Source organism: Mus pahari, chromosome 17 (genome assembly GCF_900095145.1).
Source record: "Mus pahari chromosome 17, PAHARI_EIJ_v1.1, whole genome shotgun sequence".
NCBI classification, from domain to species: Eukaryota; Metazoa; Chordata; class Mammalia; order Rodentia; family Muridae; genus Mus; species Mus pahari.
The window spans coordinates 45,279,708-45,296,218 of NC_034606.1; the positions used below are offsets into that span (position 1 = coordinate 45,279,708).

At 49.1% G+C, this 16,511-nt stretch overlaps 1 protein-coding gene across 3 annotated transcripts in view; it reads left to right on the forward strand.

Annotated features, from left to right (window-relative positions):
- Positions 1 to 16,511, forward strand: part of Mgat3 (mannosyl (beta-1,4-)-glycoprotein beta-1,4-N-acetylglucosaminyltransferase) — a 44,164-nt gene that overhangs the window by 6,416 nt on the left and 21,237 nt on the right. The window contains exon 1 of one of the 3 annotated variants that reach the window (XM_029548171.1): positions 9,672 to 10,171. The exons of 1 other annotated variant lie outside the window; for it this stretch is intronic. In XM_029548171.1, the coding sequence (XP_029404031.1) occupies positions 10,104 to 10,171 (68 nt within the window). In that variant the 5' untranslated portion in view covers positions 9,672 to 10,103. Of the gene's footprint in view, positions 1 to 9,671; positions 10,172 to 11,842; positions 11,908 to 16,511 lie in introns of those variants that run through there. One more of the 3 variants, XM_029548172.1, reaches the window with a different exon arrangement.

Genomic DNA, 16,511 nt, shown 5'->3' on the forward strand with positions numbered 1-16,511 from the left:
GTGTCTGTGTCTGTGTCTGTGTCTGTGTCTGTGTCTGTGTCTGTGTCTGTGTCTGTGTCTGTGTCTGTGTCTGTGTCTGTGTCTGTGTCTGTGTGAATGGACATACCCATGTGTGCAGGTGCCTGAAGAGGCCAGAAGAAAGTGTCAGATACCCTGTAGGTGGAGTTAGAGGCAGGTATGTGCTGCTTGACATGGGAACCAGGAATGAAACCTGGGTCTCTGGAAGAACAGCTTCTAACCACTGGACCATTTCCCCAGCCCTGGTATGTTTGTTGTTAATGTGTTTGCAATAGTCAGCCAATTATATACTGAGGAGGTCTTTGGGAAATGTGGATAAACAAATAAATACATAAATAAATGATTCTCAACACAGACCCCAATGCTCTGACCTTTCCCCATCCCTTCTCCATCCCTGATGAAGAAAACTGACCCTCCAGAGGGCAGCTTCACAATACAGAGAGGTGCTCACAGGAACCCTGTTTGGTAGGAGTTACTGTCTCCACCTCTCAGAAGAAGACATGGGTAGGATGTCTACGACTTCTCTCATGGTCTAGTGTGGAGCAGACCAGGGGCCACAGCCTTGCCCATATCTACATAGTTAATGGATTCCTAAAATAATTTTTGCTTGTGTGGCCCAAAGTGGAAGTGCCTGTTGGTGCACATAGTTTCATCTTTTCTACAAACATAAAGTCGGAGCCATTGAGACCATTGACTAATTACTCAGTTGTTTTATGAACTTAAAGGTTATATGTCACAAAACTTTGGTTCCTGCTAAAGTGGAGCCCTCTTTGGGGAAGGAGAAGGCCTGGAGAACCTGGGTAGCCTTCTGCTGCTCTATTCCTCTTGGCTAGGAACCTTCCAGAAGTGGCAGCTTGGAACTGAGAGGGTCTCAACGGGCATTGTGGACTCAGGATGTCTGGCTAGCAGAAACCCCCCAGATGAGTTGCCATTTAGGTATCTCCCCAGCTCCACCTCCCAGTTAATGACTTGTTCCTGTTCACTGGATACTTACCCATTGCCTGAGCATGCTAGCATCCGTCCCATGGGGCAGTATGGGATGTCTGGTCCTGGAAAGTCCTGGCTGCCTCGTGATACCTCTGGTCCCCTACTTGTTCTTAGCCTCTGTACCCAAACACCTAGGCTTTCGATCACTGTTGCTGTTGCTGGACGGTCTTGCCTCCTTTGGAGGCTGATTTTGGCCTGGGCCGCCCCCTGAGCTTGCCTGTATCCTGGGAAGATTTTAGTCGTTAGATTATTGTGCCGCTGAAAGGTGAGGACCACCAAGCATGGCGGGAGGGGCTGGCACTGGACCTCGCAGGCAGCCGGCATTCAATAAATATTCTTTAAATATTTATTAAATGGGATTACAAGGACAGCAAGTGAGAGCCTTTTCCAGAAAGGATACAGTTTGACTGGCACAGATAAAAAGATCTATAAGGTGCTTCCTTGACCACACCCAGTGAGAAGGTTTGTCTCCTGTTTCCAACTGAGGCCTTGCCACACCTGATTCAAAGAACAGAGTGGACGGATGATAATAAAACAGCATCGGATTTAAATGGAACAGGTTTTTATTCTCAGTGGGGTGCTGGCCAAGAGTGGATACGGCTCTGACAATGTACTGCTCAAAGCTCTCAAAGGCTTTGGGATGCCAACCAAGAAGTAGCTCTGAGAGGCGTCACAGCTTTGGAAGACTTCCAGAAGATCAGGTCTCTGAGGTGATGGGTAGCCAGCCATTGACACCCAGAAGTTGGCAAAAGATAGCTAGAGTCTCAGAGGCTATTGTGGTTTGAATAAGAATGGCCTCTGTAGCTTAAGAACTTGAAAGCTTCATCATCAGGGAGCGGTACTATTTGAGAAGGATGAGGAGGTGCGACTTTGTTGGAACCAGTATTGGCACCGTCATAACTAACGGGAAAAGCGAAAGTCATAAAGCCAGACCATCTGCTTGACCAGGATCCAGCAGAGCTAAGCCACATCCTGCGACCAGTGTCGTGCCGTCTTCTACATTTCCTCTTGGTCTCCGTGTGTTGCATACTTCCGGGGGGGAGGGGCTTTTAATATTTGTACAACTTGGGATATTGGATTAACGGAAATTTTCTTAGCAATCATTTATGTCTTCTCCCAGGAGTACTGCTTCTGAGCTTCAGAGTCCTGAACATACCACTCTGCTGACTTTAGGGAGACAGCCTTATCTGGCCCCACGTGACGGTCTTCCTTACACCCTGGAGGCTGAGGCTCAAATAAAGACACCAGAGATCTCTTATGAGGCTCTGACTCCAAGACACTCTTGGAGCATCTGCCTCTGTGCTTTACTCACTCAGGACCAAGATAGTCAAAAATAAAGACAACTTCAAAAGATAAACAAGACAAAGGCAGCTCAGGTTAAAAACCTCTTCTACTGTACACTCAAGCAAGCATGTAGCAGACAAGATTGTGGGCCACATATGGTATGCCCCTTGAGGAAAAGATACAGCAATAAAGTTACATTGGCTGGAGTTATCCCTGCCCTACACGGGGGCTTATATTGATGGACAAAGACTGTTGTGGCTAAGAGATAAAAGAATAAAGTATTAAGACCTCCCTGTCTTAGAAAAGTTAGCTCATGTTAAGCCATTGTGGTGTCATATGACCAAGAAATAAAAGAATACCAAGATTAGACATATAAATAAATTCTACAAAGATATAAACTATAAACACTGATTATGGCAGAAATTGAATAACTGTAGCAGCTTTGGCCTGGAGATTTTTCTTGGGGCCTAATGACAATTAGCACTCTGATCTTACTTATTACTCTGATAATACACTGCTTGTGATATGACTGCCTGCCCCGGCTGGCTTGGCAATTTTCTGTCTAATGCCCTTGAAACCACAAGAGCTACCAGCCTGAGAACAGGCTGTCATGCTTTGGCAAAATATGCCTCTAGATTCTTTGTCTGTTTGTATGAGACAGGGTTTCTTTCTCTGTGTAGCCCTGGCTGTCCTAGAACTAACTCTGTAGACCAGGCTGGCCTCAAACTCAGAACTCTGCCTGCCTCTGCCTCCGGAGTGATGGGATTAAAGGCATGCACCACGACTGCCTGGCATGCCTCTAGATTCTTAAAAATTGGTTATGGAATTGATGAGGGAAAACGATTGTAAAAGATAACTTACTCTGTTTTGTCACGGTTTATCAATGATGACTAAACTTATGACCAAGAGGAAGTTAAAACAAGTGCCAGGGACAGAAGTGCTATGATCTGTGTTTTGGAGCAATATAAATCTATTTATGCCTATTGAGTTATGTATAAATAAAGAAGCACCCCCAACTGCCAGTCAGGCTGCAAGATTCCCCCTACGTGCCCCCCTCCAGTTTCTTACTCCATCTCCCACACACACACACTCCCTCCAACCACCCTGCCTGACTCACCCCTCACAGGCAGGCTCCTTATCTGTTTTGTGGGATTTGGCAATCTCCGGTGGGCAAAGTATGTCACTGGTGGGATTGGTGTTGAAACCCATAGCCAGGCTCAGTTGTTACTCACTCCACACCGTCCCCCCCCCACGACCCCCCCACGGCCCCCATCTGATGCCTGTGAATCAGAATGTGGAAACCTCTCTGCTACTTTTTCAACACCATGTCTGCCTGGATGCTGCCATGCTTCCCACCATGACTATAAGGGACTGAACCTCTGCAACTATAAGCCAACCCCAGTTAAATGTTTTCTTGTATTTTTGCCTTGATCATAGTGTTTCTTTACAGCAAGAGAACAGTTACTGGAGGCCTTCAAGGCAGTGAGACTACAGTACCTTCAGGTCCAGTCTTTAGGCAACTGGGGCACGCTCCCTGCCCGAGGCTTAAAAATAATTGCCACTTCTTCTGTAGAATGTTAATGCATCCTTCTTTGAATGCCTGGTATGCAAATAGGTTGAAAAATAGAACCAATTGTGGAGGAAGGGAGGGGCAATCAAACCTGCTGGGGAGGGATAAAACAGTAAGCCCACCAAAAGTAGCTAAAAATTGGCAAGCAACTTCTTAAAATGTTTCCATTTGTTCCCCTGGTCCTTGCAGTTGAGCAACTGTCTTGGTCAGGTTCCCCCAAAGGTTCCTACAGATGGGCTTACCAGCTTTAAGATTTTGGGGCTTGCGTTAGGCCAGCCAGAGTCCTCCGAAAACTCCATATGGTGTGGGAACCACCTACCACTAATAAGTACTGTAAACCTAAATGGTTACAACTTATATTTATAGTGCTAACAGGACCAATATGCTAGAGCTTTATTTTATTTTTTACTTATTAATTTATTTATACAGTGTTATACTGTAGCCATGCTGGCCTGGGAATTACTATGTAGCCCAGATTGACTTCAAACAGATTTCAATCCTCCTGCTTCAGCTCTGTCTCCATCTAGAATTTACAGACATGGGCTACCATACCCATCTCTGGGCTGTTCTTCCTTTTTCTTTGTGTAATAGTAGGTGTGGAACTGGAACTCAGGGCCTTGTATGTGTGAGGCAAGTGCTTTGTATCAGAGCTATATTTATTTTTATTGTTCATTTATCATTTTTAAGTTTTATTTTTAAAAGGTTTTCCCCCCTATTTTAGATTTACTTAATTTCTAGATATGAGTGTTTTGTTTGCATGTATATGTGTGTGTCATTTGTGTATGCCTGGTGCCCATGAATGTCAGAAGATGACACTGGATCCCCTGGAAATGGAATTATAGATATTTGTGAGCTGCTGTGAGCCAAACTTAGGTCCTCTGCAAGAACAGTAAGTGCTCCTGTTGTTCCATTGAACCATCTCTCTAGCCCGGCCTTTATTTTATTTTATTTTATTTTATTTATTTATTTTATTTTATTTTGGTTTTTCAAGGCAGGGTTTCTCTGTACAGTCCTGGCTGTCCTGGAACTCACTTTGTAGACCAGGCTGGCCTCGAACTCAGAAATCCACCTGTCTCAGCCTCCCAAGTGCTGGGATTAAAGGTGTGCACCACCATGCCCGGTTTAAAACTCTACTTTTAATGATTGTTCTTAAACACTTTAACCTCCCTTCTAGCCCACCACTCACCAAAGGGAGTGGAAAAGAAAGGATATGGAGGAAATGGACCTGTTTACAAATGGTTCTTTATGCAGGGGCAGCACTTGGGAGGCAGAGGCAGGCGAATTTCTGAGTTCGAGGCCAGCCTGGTCTACCTAGAGAATTCCAGAACACCCAGGGCTATACAGAGAAACCCTGTCTCGAGGGAGGGAGACGCTAGAGAGATGGCTCAGCAGTTAAGAGCTCTGACTGCTCTTCCAGAGGTCCTGAGTTCAATTCCCAGCAACCACATGGTGGCTCACAACCATCTGTAATGGGATCCGATGCCCTCTTCTTGTGTGTCTGAAGATAGCTACAGTGAACTCATATACATAAAATTAATAAATAAATCTTTTTAAAAGAATGAGTCTTATTTATTTATTTATTTATTTATTTATTTATATCAGTACTCTTTTGCATGTCATGCCTGCATGACAGAAGAGGGAATCAGATTCCATTATAAATGGTTGTAAGCCATCATGTGGTCACTGGGAATTGAACTCAGGACCTTTGGCACTGACTTTTGTCCCTTTGTTCAGAACCCTGCTCCAGCTCTTACTCTGAACCCTTTGTGCACTTGTCATTGAGGCTCCCACAGAAAGTTAGGTCTGATCCCCAGGGGCTCCAAGGATGAGCCCATATTGCCCAAGGCTTTGGTCTGTCTTCTCCTTGGGATAAGTACAGTACTTGTGCCAAGGGCACTGAGGAGCCTGGTGGAGATTCTGCAGAGCAAAAGAAGGGGATTGGCCGGAACTGGAGGTTTGAGGGCCAGCATCAAGATTCAGTGGTTCCTTGTATCTCCGTGGCAAAGGGACAGAGTGGTGGGACAGACTTTCTGCCTTAGCTCCTGAAATTCTAGGAAAGCTAAAGCTGAGTACAGGGTGTTTTCTTCTTAGCTAAGTAGAGGGGCTGAGCTGGGAACCTGCAGGCCTCATGGCCAGATAAAACTGCCCATTGTGAGCCAGGCGTGGTGGCACACGCCTTTAATCCCTGCACTCGGGAGGCAGAGACAGCCAGAGGCAGGTGGATTTCTGAGTTCAAGGCCAGCCTGGTCTACAGAACGAGTTCCAGGACAGTCAGCGCTATACAGAGAAACCCTGTCTCGAAAACCCCCCCAAAAAAAACAAACAAACAAACAAAAAAAAAACCAAACCAATACAAAACAAAAAAACCCCTGCCCATTGTGTCAGGGGAATATAGAGGTCTGTGACACTAAGGACTTAGCCCAGGTGATGTGTGATAGCCCAGGGCTCTCTGCACCATCATACCTCTCATGCTGCCCCTGTCCCCAAGATAGGGACTTTCTCCCCAGGATCTGGGTCAGGTCTAGAATGGACAGGGAGTGAGGAGGACAGAGTTCTTTGAGCCCCCGTCCTCCAGCGTACAGAAGGGTAGAGTCTGATGGAGAAAAATGCACGTCACCCCAGAGCTGACAAGAGCTCTGTGGAGATGGTAGGTACAGGGGCAAGGGGAGGGCCTGTGAGAACTCAGGGCTGAAGGATCTGGCCGGGCAGGAGAATGGCCAGGCCGACCTCTTTCCTTTGCTGTTTTCCTGACAGGGAAGAGGAACTGTTCAAAACAGAAAAAAAAAAAAAAAAAATGGAAGTTTTGTCTTTGAAAGGCAAGAGGGAAGAAAAGTTCCTGGACTATAGCCCCTTCTTCCTTCTGTCTGGTTCTGGCGCCATCTCCTGAACCTGAAGCTATGTCTGGCTGTGGGAACCACTAATGGAACTTTCCTGGTCCTAGCAACATTCCTTAAGTGTATATGGTGCAAGAAAACACTTTTTTTTTTAAAAAAAGATTTGTTTATTTATTATATGTAAGTACACTGTAGCTGTCTTCAGACACTCCAGAAGAAGGCATCAGATCTTGTTACAGATGGTTGTGAGCCACCATGTGGTTGCTGGGATTTGAACTCCAGACCTTCAGAAGAGCAGTCGGGTGCTCTTACCCACTGAGCCATCTCACCAGCCCCCACTTTTTTTTTTTTTTTTTATTTAGGATTTCATGTATCTCAGACTGGCTTGAACGTGATAATGGCTGAAGATGACTGGACTCTTGCCCCTCCCCCTCAGAGTTACTGGGATACGTAAGAATTTACATGCCTGCTTTTTAGCACTTACTGGGTCTTCCAAGTGAGAAAGTTAAGTCATGGATGGGGCAAGAATTAACTGGCTGGTGGAGACCTATGTGGTATTAAAAAAAAAAAATGTTTTTTTAAAATGTGCATTGGTGTTTGGCCTGCATGTCTGTCTGTCTGTCTGTGTGAGGGTGTGAGATCGTGGAGTTACAGACAGTTGTGAGCCACCATGTGGGTACTGGGAATTGAACCCCGGGTCCTCTGGAAGAACAGTCGGTGTTCTTACCTGCTAAGCCATCTCTCTAGGCCCCAGTATTTCTAATTTTTGTAAAAAAAAAAAAAAATTCAAATTAAACTAAGTTGGTCAGTCATGGCATAGTCCTTTAACACTGGTACTCCGGAGCAGAGGCAGGCAGATCTGTGAGTTCAAGACCAGCCTGGTCTACAGAGCCAGTTCTAGTTCTTCTACGTGAAGAGCCCGTCTTGAGAAAAATGAATGAACGAATGAATGAATAAATAAATAAATAATAAAACCCCTAAAATTTAAAGAGATTTATTTTTAATTATGCGTGTGTGGGTTTGTGCAGTCTAGGTCCCCACAGAGGCCAGATGTGGGTATCAGATTCCCAGGAGATGGCGTTACAGGTGCTTGTGATTCGCCCAGCATGGGTTCTGGGAACTGAACATTGTTCCTCTGCAAGATCAGAATGTACTCTCAGCTACTAAGACATCTCTCCAGCTCCATCCATGTCCTTTGATGATGGATGGCTTCCTAGGTCTCCAATGGAGACGGTTAGATCCTGACCCATGGCTCTTATTGTAGAAAGGCTCCGTCTGACTCTGCTGTGGTATGACTGCTATGGTATGTCCTGGCCAACACTCAGAAATACCCTTGCATAAGATCAGTCACCCTAGGGCCTTGGGACCTGCCCTTTCATCCTTAGAGACTCTGATAGCATGGGAAAGGACTCAGCTACGGTTTTCATAACTTGGACTAGAAAGCGTATAGGGAGCTGGCATTAGATCTGCAAGAACTCTCCTGTTAAGGTCTGTACAGCTGTCTTTCAGACTCAGGCCTGCCTCTCAGATGAGCCCCAGGCAGAGAGCAGAGCTGAGTGGCCCAGACTATTTGCCAGCAGGCTGCAGGAAGCTCAGAACCTATGGACACCCAGAGCCAACAGCCCGTACTTGCTCTGTTGGGACCATATTCATGAATGGTGGGTCCCTAGGTACAGGAAGCACTTCGGACTTGTCATCTGCTGCAGTCGCCCATCCTGGCCATTCTTTCCTTTCACACAGTGGGAAGAGCAGTTTGGACATGGTGAGGAGGATTCTAAGCCTAGCGTTCCGTCCATCTCTCTTCATTTCCCGCATTCTTTATCCCCATGCGTGGAGGTCCCTGCAAATGCAACAGCTGGCAGAGGAATTCTCTGTGAGAGGCATGAAGGAAATCTGTTTCAGCACAATGTAGTTAGCTGGGCTGGTTCAAACTTCTAGAGTCAGACTCTAGAACACGTAGAGCATGTTTTAAGTACAGTACAAGTTGGAACCAAGTTTCCTGGTGTAATGCAGTCCTCTGTGCACAAAGAGGCATAACCATGTTGAAACTCACCTCGAAGCACATTCCAATTTCTCCAAGAAGATGGGTTCTAGAGATAGGCTGCATGTGTTAAGGGCCTAGGAAGGGATCTGGTGTGGTCTTGGTCATACAGATAGTACAGAGGTCATCTAGGCTATTAGACACCTCCAGTCCTGCTTGTGGAAGCTTGAGATGGCCTGGCCTTACAGATAGTGTAAATCACCCGGTAATTAATCACCTCCATTCCCAGCCTTCTAGGGGGCGGGAAACAGGTTATATATCTTTCCTGTTGAAAATTCCTTAGCCGGGCGGTGGTGGCGCACGCCTTTGATCCCAGCGTTTGGGAGGCAGATGCTGGTGGATCTCTGAGTTTGAGACCAGCCTGGTCCACAGAGCAAGCTCCAGGACAGCCAGAGCTGTACAGAGAAACCCTGTCTCAAAAAACCAGAGAGAGAGAGAGAGAGAGAGAGAGAGAGAGAGAAGGAAAGAGGAAAGAAAAAGAGAAGAAAACCAAGAAAAAGAAAAAGAAAAAAAAGAAAATTCCTGTTTTCAGCCAGTGGTGGTGCACATCTTTAACTTCAGCACTAGGCAGAGAGTCAGGTGGATCTCTGAGTTCGAGGCCAGCCTAGTCTATAGCACAAGTTCCAGGACGGCCAGGGCTACACGGAGAAACCCTGTACAGAGAAACCCTGTTTTGAAAGGAAAAAAAAAAAGGAAAAGAAAGAAAGAAGTGTCCTTTGTCTTCTCTGTGGTCGTCTGTGAAGGCAGGGACCTTTGTGCTTGTTTGTGAAGGCAGGGACCTTTGTGCCCTGCACACCCTTGGCTCCTCCCAGCTCTGTGTGGCTCACTCTATACACTTAAGACTGAAGTCATTTCCTTTGTCTCCCCTCTTCATCACGGTCCCTCCTTCTGTAAGAAAACCATAAGGAAGCCACCTTCTCAGAGGGGCTCAGGAGCCTGAGGTGACACGTCTACGACATAACAGGCAGCTCTGGGGACTTTGCTCATTTTCCTGCGTTGCAGGCCAGCCGTGCTGTCAAAGGGTTCAGGTGTGTGGCCTTGAAGAGAGTCATTTTATTCACTCAACAGACCGTGCTTCATTACTTCCTCGTCGTCAGATTAGACTTGGGGCTAAGGGTACAAATCATGGGACGGCCCAGCAGGCTAGATGCCCCAACTCTAGCAGGAAGTCCAAACAGTGAGAGAGGTATGAGGTGGGAGATGGCCTGAGAACTCGAAGCCTCCTAGCTTGGACTTTATCCTTGTGCTTGGACATTATTCAGAGGGTACTGGGTCCAAGAAGAAAAACAGTGGGCCGGCTCCTGCGAACCTGACTGGGATTTCCTCAGGAAGGCCACACCACTGTCCTGGTGAGTGTTAATTGCTGATCATGGAGCCAGAGACTAGTGCCAGCCTGGCTGGTTCTAGAGACCTCAGAGTGGCGCTACTGTCATCTTGGTAAGTGCTTGAATGAAAACAAACAGATAAATACGTCAATAAACAAGTGGGGGAAGGGCATGACTGTTCCTAGGGATGGAGGAGGAGATTTATTGTAGATATGAGAGAGAGCGAACGCTTGGCGTGGTCGCGCATGCCTTTAATCCCAGCACTTGGGAGGCAGAGGCAGGCGGATTTCTGAGTTCAAGGCCAGCCTGGTCTACAGAGTGAGTTCCAGAACAGCCAGAGTGACACAGAGAAACCCTGTCTCGAAAAACCAAAAGAGAGAGAGAGAGAGAGAGAGAGAGAGAGAGAGAGAGAGAGAGAGAGCATAGAGGCACCTGGAAGGGTCCAGACTGGACTGGATCGTGGGAGAAGGGCAGAGAGGGGAAAGGAATCGAGGAACCTTGAACCGCAGCCAAGGAGCCAGAAGGCAGAAAAAAACGGGACCTGGAACCAAGATGGCTGGGTTATACAGAGAAGAACAGCTGGGGGAGGGCACAGCCCAGGGGAGAGAAGTTCAGGGTAGGGGGCGGTTCTGCCAGCCTGGAAGTCCCTGCAACGGGGGCACTGAGGGATGCTGAGAGAGCCTGGCGGCCAGGGCTAGGTGGAAGGTTTCTTATTTGTTCTTGTTGTTGTTTGTTTGTTTTTGAATTCTCAGCAGGTCATCAGATAGAGGAGGAATGTTGAGTGGAAGGACTGAGGGGGAGGTTCCTGGGGAGCCAGTGTGTGTGGTTGCCTGGCTAATCATTGAGTGGCCCCAGAGGAAAGAATACCAGGCGTAGAGAAGTTCCCAAAGACTCCTTCCCTGCCAGGCGTGGGTAACAGGTTATTGGCTTGTTTGTCAAAGTGGTCCATTCAGAGGACTCTGCTGCTTGCCTGCAGAAGTTAAGCCAGTCTCCTCAGCAGCAGGCTGTGTCACCCACACCCACGCTCACTTCTTTTGACTGTCAGTGCCCGTGGACGCCTGTCTGCCATGACACCTGTCCCTCACCCTGTGCATTGCCCTGCCTCTATATCACCAGGACAATGCTGGAAACATTGCAAGGGGATTGACTCCATCAACAGAGAGGTCCTGAGAGGACAGTGGAGGGGTAGGGAGTACCTCCTCCCTCCTCCAGCCCTCTGGGCTGGAGACGGAGCTAAAGTGGCCCTTTGTACTTTGTCTCTGGAGGCCCCAAGCCTGGGTGGGAGGGGCTGGCACTGCTGGGACAAGAATGCTGACCTCAGCAGAGGGGGTCGAGGGGACTTTCTGAGGAGGGGGAAGGTGGTGGCTTTTTTTTTTTTTTTTTTTTTTTGGCACTGAGATCAAGGAGGGTGTCCCATCAGATGTGAGTTCTTAGTGTCTGGGCCCATCCTCGGAGCACCCCTGAGTCCAACAGAACTTGTCACTCTGTGCCTGAACCCTTCTTCCAGGGTTCCTGGGGTCCTTGCAATGTTTGGTTCCAGTCCCCAGCAGTTGTTTACTGGGTCGTGGGGATGGAAAGCAAAAGTGACCCTTTGCTCCTACAGTTGACATTCCTGAAGGCTGAGAGACATAAACAAGGGTTAGCGGCTCCCTCAAGGATGACCTGAGGGTGGGGGAGAAAGAGAGAGAGAGAGAGAGAGAGAGAGAGAGAGAGAGAGAGAGAGAGAGAGAGTTAGTTTTGGGGGTCACTGTTCAGGAAGGCCTCGGGCAGTGACATCAGAGAGGCTGCCAGCCCTCAGAGATCTGAGCGAGTGGCGCACCAGGAGACCACCAGCATTGAGGACTCCAGGTGAGGCTTAGCCTGGGGAGGAAGACTAGGAAAGAGGAGGGTGAATTGAGTAAAGGCCCGAGAGCCATCTTAGCAGGGTCTATGGACATCCAGAGCAGCCTTGGGTTCATTCTGGGAGTGATCTGCCATGAGCCACGGGGCTAAAAATGGGAGATGCCCAGATGGGGACATTCGTAGTGACCCGTGGTGGTTAGAGAGGCAGAGGGAAGCCAGTGAGCGTGTCTGTGGGGTTGCAGAAGAAGAAGAGAGACCAAGTATCCTACCAGACATGGCATGAGGCTACCTGGAGAGGGAGACTAAGAACTTGTAAAACAGGCCCTTGCCAAGGCTCCTAGGTGCCGTTCCATTTAGTTCTTGTGAAGAGAGGGGGTGGCTGGTTTGACTATGCAAGCAGGGGTCTCTGAGGTTCCTGCCTAGGATCACTTGGTGGTGGGGATGAAGAAAAGGTCAGGCTTTGAGTCTAAGTCCCTTCGGCTCAGAGCTGAGCTTCCCCCCAATACTACTGCAGAGGTCCAGAAGGTTTCTTTTGTCCCATCTTCTCTGGCCTCGGCCTTAGTAAACTGAGAGGCACCCACGACCCAACTTCAACCTCACGGTGCCCCCTGGTGCTGTGCCGGGGGGGGGGGTGTTCCTGGTGCAGGGAGCACCCCCACTCTTCCTTCCATAGCTGCGGAAGCCAATTCCTGACAGAGCTGGCCTCGGTGTGACCCTAGGATTTGCTTGGCTTTTCTGTTTCCTACTGCTGATGAGACAGGACCACCTTTCCGGGCATGGGAGGCTTGAGCCTCGTAGGTAGCGGGGAGTTGAGGGCCAGGGGCCCCGTCAGATTCATCCTCCTACTGGCCTCTGGGTTCCTGAAGATGCTTGTGATCAGTTCAAGTGGGCGTGGCTCAGTGAGTATCCGAGGCTCCAGGCTTCCACAGACTCTCACAGGAGCCGGGTTCACCTTCTTCCAATGGAAGCTGTTAATCATTAATCGCTTGTTCTCACAATTGCCCAGTTCCTCTCTGGCCCCATCTGTTCTGAAGGTCAAACCCTGCCCCTCTCCTCAGACTCTATTTCAGCCTCTCACTAGAGAAATGGGAAGGGCCTTCATCTACCAGGGAAGTCTTGGTATCTTAGCTCCACGTCTCCTTCCCACTGAGGGGCTATGGGCAGCTGGGGCCATGATGTGCCGCCATGACATCTGGCAGATGGAGATGCTGTCACACAGAACAGGAAGGGCTCCTACCTGTGGGCATCCTGTTTGGTTATTGGTTTGTGGGATGTTTATTGCCTTGATGTTCAAGTGTATTCTGAGGGGCGGGGTTAGGACTCGGTGGTTACAGCCTGCTGGGAGGATGAAGGGTCAGGCTACGGAGCCAACGGCTTGGAAGTCCAGGACCTTTGAGTGGTCTGAGCTTGGGGACTTTCTCAGGGAGGTGGAGGCTATTCTGAGGTGTAGACGTGGGGAGAGAAACCTCTGTGAGTGGAGTATTGTGTGCAAAGCCAAGCTAAAGCTTGATGACCCCTGCCCTGCCATATGCGTGCTCAGAACTCTGCTCGGCCACCTCCAAAGCCCAGGTCTGTATCTACCATAGAGGATGAGGGTTGTGGCTGGGCCAAAAATGGCCCTCCTAGGTAGCAGCTGCTTGGGGATCTCCTCCAGGCCATCTAAAGTCTCATCTGTGGTCAACCACACAGGTCTCATTTCCCCCCCATGGAAGGAGAGCCTCTACGCCACACTACCCTGTGGAGCTGTGGGTGCTGAGCTGCGTTTAAAGGAGGCAGCACGGGTTCTCACCCTGGGCTTGTCATCCTGGGTCACCTCTACACAGAGATTTTTGGTCCAACCTAGCACTTGGGAATTAAAGGATGGAGGACAGAAGAGAGTTCAAGGTCTTCCTTGACTCTCGAACAAGTGGGAGAGCAGCCTGGGCTACATGAGACCCTGTCCCTACACAAGTGCACACAGAGACAGACAGACTGACGGGAAGAAACATAAGAGAAAGAGACAGAGAGCTTGCTTGCATGCTATATGCATCATTCCGATGTTATCTCTGGTCCTCTGAGAGCATCCTCAGGGGTGGGGGTGGGGGTAGGCTTTGTCCTTTAGGCTCTCTGCCCTGAGAATGGACAGAGGAGGAAGGTCTGAGGTTGGCTACCTGCACTTGGCCTTGACAGCTCCAGGAAGGGAAAATGCAGGTGCTTCCTGCCTCGCCCAGTACCTGGCTCCTCTGAGAGCTGGGGCTGTCCCTCCAGCTGCCCGGTCATGTATTTTACACTTGAGGAGACCTGAGGCCTGGGATGAGGTGGCTCTAGGAAGCCGTTCCAGGTAGACAGCGGTGCTGGCATGGGCCTGCCCGGGATCAGCTCGTAGGCACAGAACTGACAGACCTGGTTTGGCCTGGGACACCGAGGAAGGAATCGGCGGCTACAAAAGCCAGAAGCTGGGACTGAACTGGGGGCCTCTAAACAGGTACCATATTGTGGAATGGTGGGCAGAGATGGCCAGTAGGGACCTAGGCAGTGACTCTGTACAAGTGGAGGGGTGGGGAACATAGGCCTTAGGTAGGGTCAGTCAGCCGTGGGGCTTACCTTTTGATAAGCCTTAGCCCCTTACTTGTAAGTAGCAGTGAGTGGCTGCGGGCAGGATGCATACAGCATGACGTACTCTGAGCAGACTTCTGTGGCTATCTCTGGGCAGTCTCAGGATAGGCCCCCCATACCTCCCACAGTTGTGGGTCACTGAAAGCTAGAGAGCAGGTTTGAGCTGGGCAGGCAAACGGTAACAGCTGAGTAGCCAGAGCACTAACCTTGGAGTCCTCCGCCCCTGGCCTGAGTTCCCAGTGGTCAGGGCTGGGGTAAAACAAAGAGGGAGGGTGGGGATGTAAACAAGGAGGTTGCTGTGGAGAGACATGGACCAGGCACGTTAGGAACAGTGCTGGTAGGAATCAGCACTGTGTGGAAACGTCCTGTCAGACTTTGTGAAGCCCAGATCTTCCCTTGAATTTTCTCTAACTTCCTGGAGTATCAGTGACTCCCCTTCTCCACGTCAAAGGGTGGGTGACTTGACAGATGGTACTGTCCAGGATGACAAGTTCCTGAGGCTACTGGGTAGAGCTGAGGGGCTGCTGGCTGTCCCTTCAGACCTTCAGAGGACTTAGGGCTTTTGTGAACTGTGGTTTTAAAATCCCTGCAGCCAAGCCTAGTAGATACACCATGGGAACTCACACTGGCCCAAGCTATGGAGGCGGCCTCGGGCGGGGAAGGTGGTGTTTGGCATGGTAGGCTTGTGCAGTGGGACCCTCGTGGTTGCCTGGTCACCGGTTTGAGGCAGAGAAACGCATGGCTTGAGAACGGCAGATGCCCGGCGGCCGCCAGCCAGCTGTGTGTCAGAGCCTCTGTCCTCCAGAGGGTAGGGAAGAAGGTGGCACACGGTGTCTGACAGCAGACAGTACTCCAGCAGCCAGCTGCCATGGAAGGAAGGACGGTGAAGGTGCCGTTTCCTGGGAGGGATGGTCTGATTCCAGTCTGCCACAGTCTGACCATCCCTGCCTGCTTACAGGGCTTAGCTGCATGTGTCCTCCTCAGAAGAGCTTTCTTCAGCTTCCTCAGCTGTCCTCTGTACCTCTGTGCTGAGCTCCCTAAGGGTTTTTGTGTTAAAAAAAAATTAATAAACTGTTTTTTCTTTCCCAATCCTGCTCCCAAAATGACTCCGAGACTAAATATTTACTAATAAATGCCTAGGGAATAAACTTTGGCTCATTCCCTGACTAGGTCATAACTTATGTAATCCATTTAAACTATCCTATGCCTGCCATTTGGTTAGTTAACCTCTCCTTCAGTCCCCCACCTGCTTCTTCCTTCTCGGTTCCCTCAGCGTCTCTCCAAGTTCATCCACGCAATGGTTTACATCCATCATCTTGGTCCGTTTTTGTTTTTTTGTTTTTTTTGTTTTGTTTTTTTTTTTGTTTTGTTTTTGTCTCATCTCTCATGGCTCTCCCTGAGTCTATCTTTCATCCCTTACTATTTCCCAGAACCCTCTCTCTTCCAGCCAGTGTCCCACCTTCTATTTCTTGCCTCAGCTCATTGCCCATCGGCTTTCTTAGTGACAAGGTGATGTTTATAAGAGACTCTACTTTTGTCCTTCTGTCTGACCTCTACTGCAACTGTTCCCAAGCCAGTGTCCTAGACTGCAGTCCCAGTGTCCCCCTCGGCCCTCTTGCTGCCCTCGATTAACTTCCCTGTATCCCAGCCAGGCCCAGTCTCTTTGTTCTGCATGGGGGCAATTGCAAAGTATGTGAGGTCTTGCTGCAGGGGACTGCCCCTCATGAAGGAAGGTCATATTTCTCAGAGTAACACGATTTTTTTGTTTGTTTGTTTTTTGTTTTTTCAAGACAGGGTTTGTCTGTATCGCTCTGGCTGTGCTGGAACTCACTTTGTAGACCAGGCTGGCCTCGAACTCAGAAATCTGCCTGCCTCTGCCTCCCAAGTGCTGGGATTAAAGGTGTGTGCCACCACCACCTGATGTAAAGGAAAACATTTAACTGAGGCTGGCCATTTAGTTTAGTCCATTCATGGCATGACAACAGGCAAGCATGGTGCCAGAGAAGGAGCTTAGA